Source organism: Ranitomeya imitator, chromosome 5 (genome assembly GCF_032444005.1).
Source record: "Ranitomeya imitator isolate aRanImi1 chromosome 5, aRanImi1.pri, whole genome shotgun sequence".
Classification (NCBI taxonomy): domain Eukaryota; kingdom Metazoa; phylum Chordata; class Amphibia; order Anura; family Dendrobatidae; genus Ranitomeya; species Ranitomeya imitator.
This window is the reverse complement of record NC_091286.1, coordinates 673,312,745-673,321,366: the sequence shown is the minus strand read 5'-3', so window position 1 is coordinate 673,321,366 and position 8,622 is coordinate 673,312,745. Positions and strand designations below refer to the sequence as shown.

The following is an 8,622-nucleotide window of genomic DNA, read 5'->3' as shown; positions in this document are numbered from 1 at the left end:
ACAGTCGTACTTTACTGAACAACTGCTTTTAGCCTATTTTGTATTGTGGGCCTACAAACTGTGTCTGCGCCACTCATCACAGTCGTCCTCCACTGAATAAATCTATGCCGCCTGTTTAGTCCTGTTCCCAATTTTGAACTGCTTTTAGCCTACTTTTGTATTGTGGGCCTAAAAACTGTGTGTGCGCCACTTATTACAGTCGTCCTCCACTGAACAAAGCAATGCCGCCTGTTTAGTCCTTTTCCCAATTTTGAACTGCTTTAAGCCTACTTTTGTATTGTGGGCCTACAAACTGTGTCTGCGCCACTCATCACAGTTATCCTCCACTGAATAAAGCTATGCCGCCTGTTTAGTCCTGTTTCCAATTTTGAACTGCTTTTTGCCTACTTTTATATTGTGGGCCTACAAACTGTGTCTGCGCCACTCATTACAGTCGTTCTCCACTGAACAAAGCTATGCAGCCTGTTAAGTCCTGTTTCCAATTTTGAACTGCTTTTAGCCTACTTTTGTATTGTGGGCCTACAAACTGTGTCTGCGCCACTCATTACAGTCGTCCTCCACTGAACAAAGCTATGCCGCCTGTTTAGTCCTGTTTCCAAGTTTGGCATCTGGCGATAAGAATGTCATCCATGATCCTCTAGTGGATAGGAAGGACATTGTCTTTCCTCCCTTACACATAAAACTTGGATTGATGAAGCAGTTCGTCAAAGCTCTCAATCACAGTGGAGAATGCTTTAACTATATATGTTCAACTTTTCCTGGTCTCCGTGAAGAGAAGAAAAAGGCTGGAATATTTGATGAACCTCAAATACGAACACTTATGAGAGACCCAAATTTGATCACATTAATGAATGAGAGAGAAGAAAGAGCTTGGAATGCATTTTGTAATGTGGTGCAGAATTTTCTAGGGAATAAGAAAGCAGACAACTAAGAAGAGATTGTGGAAGAGCTACTAATGAGTCTGCGAAATCTTGGATATAGAATGAGTATCAAGATTCACTATTTACACAGCCATTTGGACTTTTTCCAGACAACCTTGGGGATGAGAGCGAGGAGCAAGGGGAGCATTTTCATCAGGACATTAAAACAATGGAAGAACGGTATCAAGGTCGGTGGGACTCACATATGATGGATGACTATTGCTGGAGCTTGAGGAGAGACATCCCAGAAGCTGGAGATCACAGATCAGCCAAGAAAAGAAAGTTCAAATAACTACCATTTGTCCTTCATCTGTGCGCCATATATATGTGTTTTTATATTTTGTAGTTTAATTCTGTAAGTATATTTGATTTGCTGTACATAGACTTTGTAATCTTTGTTATTCCTTGATTAAAAATATATAAAATGTAGTACCGAAAATCATGTGTTTTTAACATAAAACATTAGGAGTAATTTTCATCAAAAATTGAAAATATCTCGAAATCCTGATGTGATAGCCAAAAACGGAGTTCATATTCGTAATCAGCAGCCAAAATTGACTTAAAATATGTTTTATAACCTTTTGCCAGAAAATTTGCGTTGACCAGTATTATTCATTATTTATCAAGGTTATAAATGAAACTAGCTTGTTAATTAGTGAACCTTTGTAAATGCAAAGTACTAAACTGAGGCTCATTACCAGAGCAATAAGCAGAGCAAGATATCAGGTTATCTGTAAAAGCTAATCTGCTGCTGATAGTTTTCATGTTCCTTTGCATTCAAACCAGGAGCTGAGACAGAGTTACTTTTTCATTCTATTTTTATTGGGTTTCTTACAAAATGCACACGTAATACTGACAACAATGAAATATACAAGAATATAACGTACATTTACAAATAGCATTAAAGGGCAGGAATATTTATTTTCATAATTACAGTCACTCCTCAAGAAACTGAGAGTTGTCAATGACTTACTACGTTATGTTTCCCAAGTAACGTGACGTGACAGACATCGGAATGTGAGTATGTGTTTTTTTTTTTTTACTTTTACAATGGTAACCAGGGTAAATATCGGGTTACTAAGCGCGGCCCTGCACTTAGTAACCCGATGTTTACCCTGGTTACCCGGGGACTTCGGCATCGTTGAAGACAGTTTCAACGATGCCGAAGTTTTTCCCCTGATCGTTGGTCGCTGGAGAGAGCTGTCTGTGTGACAGCTCCCCAGCGACCACACAACGACTTACCTACGATCACGGCCAGGTCGTATCGCTGGTCGTGATCGTTGGGAAATCGTTTAGTGCAACGGTACCTTAACACTTGCAGTGGCTGACATGTTTTGTTTAATAATGTGGAATTGCACATATCTCATGTTCTTGGGGGCGTGTGGAGAAGCCAACGGTACCATTGAGATCCAGCTTTGCTCCGGGAGGAGCCTTGAATGTGAAGTTCTGAAGCAGCTTTGTAAAGAAGAGGAAAAGTTCCATTTTAGCCAAGTTCTCTCCTGCACAACTTCTCTTCCCTATAAAAATGAGCAGATAGAAAACATAAGACCATGGAGTGTTCTGGTATCAGAAAGTCCCTGAGATGGTTGAATTATTCACCATCTCTACTTTTGAGAATACTCACCAACAGAAAATGGTATAAAGGCCTCATTTTTGACAAAATTTCCATCAGAGTCCAAAAAATGTTCAGGATAAAAGTTGTCAGGTTTCCTGAAGTACTTGTCATCTCGAAGGACAGATGTCAGTGATGGTATTACATGAGTTCCCTGCAAAAAAATCATGAATTCATTAATGATTCTTCATGCTAAGATGTACTAAATGTAGGGCAGAACCCTCAGCACTAATAACTGGACCTCATAAGGGCACATTATTAGATCCCCATGTGGAAATGTATTCAGTACTTTTTGTGGACAACAGAGGAGGCTGGCGTATTTCGTCTCAAGCAGCCTCTCATTTATTATTATTATTATTATTATTATTACTCATTTTTAAATCAAGTGACATCTGAAAGTGATCTCTATGCAGCCTCTTTGGCCCAAAACATATATTTATTTAGGCAAGAGAAACTGAACAATAATCTTGGACATTGTGTTAAAGGGGTATTACAAAAAATCTTAACTTGCTGATTGCTGATGCTTTGACCACTGAGACTCCTAGTTATCCTGTTATCGGGACTTTGGGACCTTTTACATACTTGTCATTAGTTTGGAGTATAAAATCCTGATAACATCTCCATATTGCATGACTAAATAAATGACCTCTTCTAATATTTCCTAATACCTCAGGATGTCCTATAAACTATGGAAAAATACAAGGTCCCATTAATCAAGAATTGAGATAAGTTGATCGCTTCAATCTTTGAATTTGTCAGGTTTGATAACTTTACCTCCAAAATTGATTTGATTAGAATATATTTGCCACAAATCCCTAAAAAGTCTCTAACTGCCTGAAAAAACGCGTCTAGGAGCTTATTGAACCCTTTCTCAGCTCTGCATTGAAAAGACAGCCTCTCTAATGTCTAAATTATGTCAATATATCTAAATAGGTGTAAATGGATGGTAAGTGGAGGTGGTGGCAAATTATCTTTTGGATATAAAATATATTTATGACTTGCTGATCTCGCAATGCAGGAAGCATACTTTCTGTTGAACTCCAGCCTTGGATTCAGGATTTTGTTTCAGTAGCAATATTTTCACCGAGGGGCTTATTGCTGCCCTCCTTGATGGCAGTATGTGAAAAAATGCTGATATTAAGGTGTGTCTATCTCAGATCAATCAATTTGCAGTCACACTGACAATACAGGTACAGTGTTTCACTGCTTAGGCCTATATCTATCCCTAGGGGGAATGAGCTGTGTGCTCTGACCTTTTTTATTACACTGCAAAAGCATAAAATGGCACTCATTGACCAACTCCCATTTTTTAGGTTTCCTGTGATAACCCCATGATTGGCTGTGTTAGTCCATGTCATGTGATAGCTGTAGGGTATCATGGTGAAGCCATGCTGGAATGCATGACTTTATTGCCCCACTCTTAGTCTTTGGTTGTGTGTTAAACAATGCTGGGCACTTTTTTCTTTTGGCCGATCCTCGCAAACTCAATGGCAACATTTTTGATTATGTGAGTATCTGCAAATTTCAGGAAATTCTACTAGAAGTTGTTCCTCTGCGGATTGATTCACTCAACTTTAAGCAAGATGCTACCAGGGAATATTCTTTTTTTAATACCTACTTTTGGCAGGAAGAAGCCCTTCACTGTGACATCTTGAGTGGTCTGACGTGGTACGTTGGTTGGCACAAGATTGGCAAATCTCTGAATCTCGTGGATGACAGCGTCCGTGTATGGCATTTCTTTGCGATGTATCATCTGAGGTTCAGCTAAACCGATGACTGTTTCGATTTCTTTATGAACATTTTCTGTTATTAAAGAAATAATTATCCTTAATATCTCAAATTCTTAACTAGAACCATGTATCCTGTTTTATAAAATCACAGATCCCCAGCTTTCCCTCATAAAATCATAGAGGTACTTGTAAATTAGCAGACCTTGACCCTCTAATTTGCATTAGGCATCTAAGGTACCTGTTTAAAGGTCATTGTGAAGGAAGGAGAAGGAGGTGGGCTGTGACATGCTGCATTGTGAATGGTGGATCTTGTGTTATCTACTGTATATAAAGGTCTTATCAGTCATTGCCCAGGAAGGTGAAGAGGTGAGCTGTCACATTAAATATTGAAAATGGTGGATTATTTGTTATATAATATATATATAGGTGTTATCAGACATTTCAGAGGAGGAGGAGGTGAGCTGTGACATTACCCATTATGAATGATGAATCATCTGTTATCTACTGTATATAGAGGTGTTTTCAGTAGTGATGAGCGAGCAATAAAATGCTCGGATCAGTAGCGTAGCTACCGGGGGGGCAGAGGGTGCTGTCGCCCCGGGCCCGGAGCTCAGAGGGTGCCCACCCGAAGCTACGCCACTGTAACTGCATCGAATTGATCTCCCTGCTCTGTCAGTATGGGGCTCCTGAGCAGGCGGGGGGGGCCCGGTGCCAGCAGTGGGCCCCCCGCCTGTCGTCACAAGGTGAGCTGTATCGGCAGCTAGCCAATACAGCTCACCGCATTGATGGGAGAAGGAGCGGTGCGCTCCTTCTCCCATCATCCTTCTGTCAGCGTCTGGCCTCCTGGCATCGCCGACACTGACAGCGGGTGCCGGGATGACATCATCGTGGCCGCTGTCAGTGTCGGAGATGAGCGGGAGCTCGTCGCAGTGCAGGAAGCAGGTGGAAGAGAGGTGAGTATTGTGTTTCTTTTATGGGGGCTGCCTTAAACTACAGGGTCTGCCTTTGGGGGTACTGTATTATATAAAAGGGTCTGCCTATGGGGGTACTGCATTATATAAAAGGGTCTGTCTATGGGGGTACTGTATTATATAAAAGGGTCTGCCTATGGGGTACTGCATTATGTAAAAGGGTCTGCCAATGGAGAAAATGCATTATATAAAAGGGTCTGACTATGGAGGAAATGCATTATATAAAAGGGTCTGTCTATGGAGGTATTGCATTATGTAAAAGGGTCTGCCTATGGAGGTATTGCATTATGTAAAAGGGTCAGTCTATGGGGGTACTGTATTATATAAATAGATCTGCCTATGGGGGTACTGTATTATATAAAAGGGTCTGACTATGGAGGAAATGCATTATATAAAAGGGTCTGCCTATGGAGGTATTGCATTATGTAAAAGGGTCAGTCTATGGGGGTACTGCATTATATAAATAGATCTGCCTATGGGGGTACTGTATTATATAAAAGGGTCTGCCTATGGGGGTACTGTATTATATAAAAGGCTCTGCCTATGCAGGTACTGCATCATATAAAAGGGTCTGCCTATGGGGGTACTGCATTATATAAAAGGGTCTGACTATGGAGGAAATGCATTATATAAAAGGGTCTGCCTATGGGGGAACTGTATTATATAAAAAGGGTCTGCCTATGGAGGTACTGCATCATATAAAAGGGTCTGCCTATGGGGGTACTGTATTATATAAAAGGGTCTGCCTATGGGGGTACTGTATTATATAAACTGCCTATGGGGGTACTGTATTATATAAAAGGGTCTGCCTATGGGGGTACTGTATTATATAAAAGGATGTGCTTATGGGGGTACTGACTTATACAACAGGGTCTACCTGTGGGGGTAATGTCTTATATTATTATTATTATTATACATTTTTATAGAGCCATTTATTCCATGGCGCTTTACATGTGAATACAGGGCAAATATAGACAAATACATTAAACATGAGCAAATAACAAGGCACACGGGTACATAAGGAGGGAGGACCCTGCCCGTGAGGGCTCACAGTCTGCAGGGGATGGGTGATGAAACACTAGGAAAGGGTAGGGCAGGTTGCACGGCGGTTCAGTAACTTCAGGATCACTGCAGGCTATAGGCTTGTCGGAAGAGGTGGGTCTTCAGGTTCTTTTTGAAGGTTTCTATGGTAGGCGAGAGTCTGATGTGTTGGGGTAGAGAGTTCCAGAATATGGGGGAAGCACGGGAGAAGTCTTGGATGTGGTTGTGGGAAGAAGAGATGAGAGGGGAGTAGAGAAGGAGGTCTTGAGAGGATCGGAAGTTGCGTGTATGTAGGTACTGGGAGACCATGTCACAGATGTATGGAGGAGATAGGTTGTGGATGGCTTTGTATGTCATTGTGAGGGTTTTGAACTGGAGTCTCTGGGCGATAGGAAGCCAGTGAATGGCTTGACATAGGGGAGAGGCTGGGGAATAGCGGGGAGACAGGTAGATTAGTCGGGCAGCAGAGTGTAGGATGGATTGGAGTGGTGCCAGAGTGCTAGATGGGAGTCCAGAGAGTAGGAGGTTGCAGTAGTCGAGGAGGGAGATGATAAGGGCATGCACTAGCGTTTTTGCGTTGTTGCGGTCAAGGAAAGAACGGATCCGGGAAATATTTTTGAGTTCGAGACGGCAGGAGGAGGCAAGGGCTTGGATATGTGGCTTGAAAGAGAGGGCAGAGTCGAGAATCACCCTAGACAACGGGCGTGTGGGACTGGGGAAAGTGAGCAACCATTGACATTGATGGATAGGTCTGGAGGAGAGGTAGAGTGAGATGGGGAAAGATGATGAATTCTGTTTTGTCCATGTTCAGTTGTAGAAAGCGAGCAGAAAAGAAGGTTGAAATAGGAGACAGACAGTGCGGGATTTTAATAAGTAAGGAGGTAAGGTCAGATCTGGATAGGTAGATCTGCGTGTCATCAGCGCAGAGATGGTACTGCATACCGTGGGATTCTATGAGCTGTCCCAGGCCGAAAGTGTAGATGGAGAAGAGTAGGGGTCCTAGAACAGAGCCTTGAGGAACAAGGGGCGAAGTGAGGAGGTGGATTGGGGGAGGGAGACACTGAATGTTCGGTCTGTCAGATATGATGAGATCCAGAAAAGGGCCAAGTCTCTGATGCCAAGAGATGAGAGGATTTGTAGCAAAAGGAAGTGGTCCACAGTGTCGAAGGCAGAAGACAGGTCCAGGAGAAGGAGGACAGAGTAGTGTCGCTTGCTCCTGGCACTTAGTAGGTCATTGGTGACTTTAGTTAGGGCAGTTTCAGTTGAGTGATGGGGACGGAAGCCAGATTGTAACTGATCAAAGAGGGAGCAGGAGGAGAGGTGGGAGGACAGTTCAAGATGGACGTGTTGCTCCAAAAATTTGCAGGCATAAGGGAGAAGAGATATCAGGCGATAGCTAGACACAGAGGATGGGTCGAGGGAGGGCTTTTTGAGGATGGGTGTGATGTTGGCATGCTTTAAGGATGAGGGGATACTACAGGGTCTGCGTATGGGGTACTGTCTTATACTACAGGGCCTGCCTATGGGGTACTGTCTTATACTACAGGGTCTGCCTATGGGGTACTGTCTTATACTACAGGACCTGCCTATGGGGTACTGTCTTATACTACAGGGTCTGCCTATGGGGTACTGTCTTATACTACAGGGTCTGCCTATGGGGTTACTGTCTTATACTACAGTGTCTGCCTATGGGGTACTGTCTTATACTATAGGGTCTGCCTATGGGGGTGCTGCATTGAGCTATACTGAGGACTATCTGGCACATTATACTATATAGAGGTTATCTATGGGGCCATCATAAAGTGTGGGGATTACAATGAAGGGGCCATCATACAGTGTTTGAGCCATGAAACAGTTTGGGGGCTACTAAGGGGCCATTATATTGGGTGAGTGGTACTATACAGTGAGGGGGTATTATACTGTGCATAAGAGAGCATCATACTGTGTATAGATGAGCTGTACAGGGGGGGCGACTCGGGACATTATTAAATGTAAAGTGGGCACTTATTGTTATAGGGGAACACAGGTTACTGTGACTATCAAAAGGGCACACAGGGCATTATTACTTACTAGGGGGCACAATGTGGGCTCTGTTTTCTAGGGCACTTGTGCCTGGCATTCTTATATTATAGTGGGTTGCTTTAGAATTTAGAGGGCATAGAGAACCGCACAGCAGATGCAGTAATAGAGACACATATGGCAGCAGAGGCTCAGTATTGGGGTATCAGTTACAGTAATAGGGACACATACGGCAGCAGCAGCTCAGTATTGGGGTATCAGGTGCAGTAATAGGGGCACATATGGCAGCAGCGGTTCAGTATTGGGGTATCAGGTGTAGTAATAGGGAC

At 42.9% G+C, this 8,622-nt stretch overlaps 1 protein-coding gene across 1 annotated transcript in view; it reads right to left on the bottom strand.

Moving 5' to 3' along the window:
- Window positions 1-2,089: 2,089 nt before the first annotated feature.
- The window catches only part of LOC138680971 (cytochrome P450 2K6-like), a 30,489-nt gene continuing 23,956 nt past the window's right edge, over window positions 2,090-8,622 (bottom strand). Inside the window, exons 8-10 of the mRNA XM_069768157.1 lie at window positions 4,151-4,335; window positions 2,545-2,686; window positions 2,090-2,437 (exon numbers count right to left, since the gene is read on the bottom strand). Coding sequence (XP_069624258.1) covers window positions 2,259-2,437; window positions 2,545-2,686; window positions 4,151-4,335 — 506 coding nt within the window. The 3' untranslated portion in view covers window positions 2,090-2,258. The remainder of the gene's footprint in view (window positions 2,438-2,544; window positions 2,687-4,150; window positions 4,336-8,622) is intronic.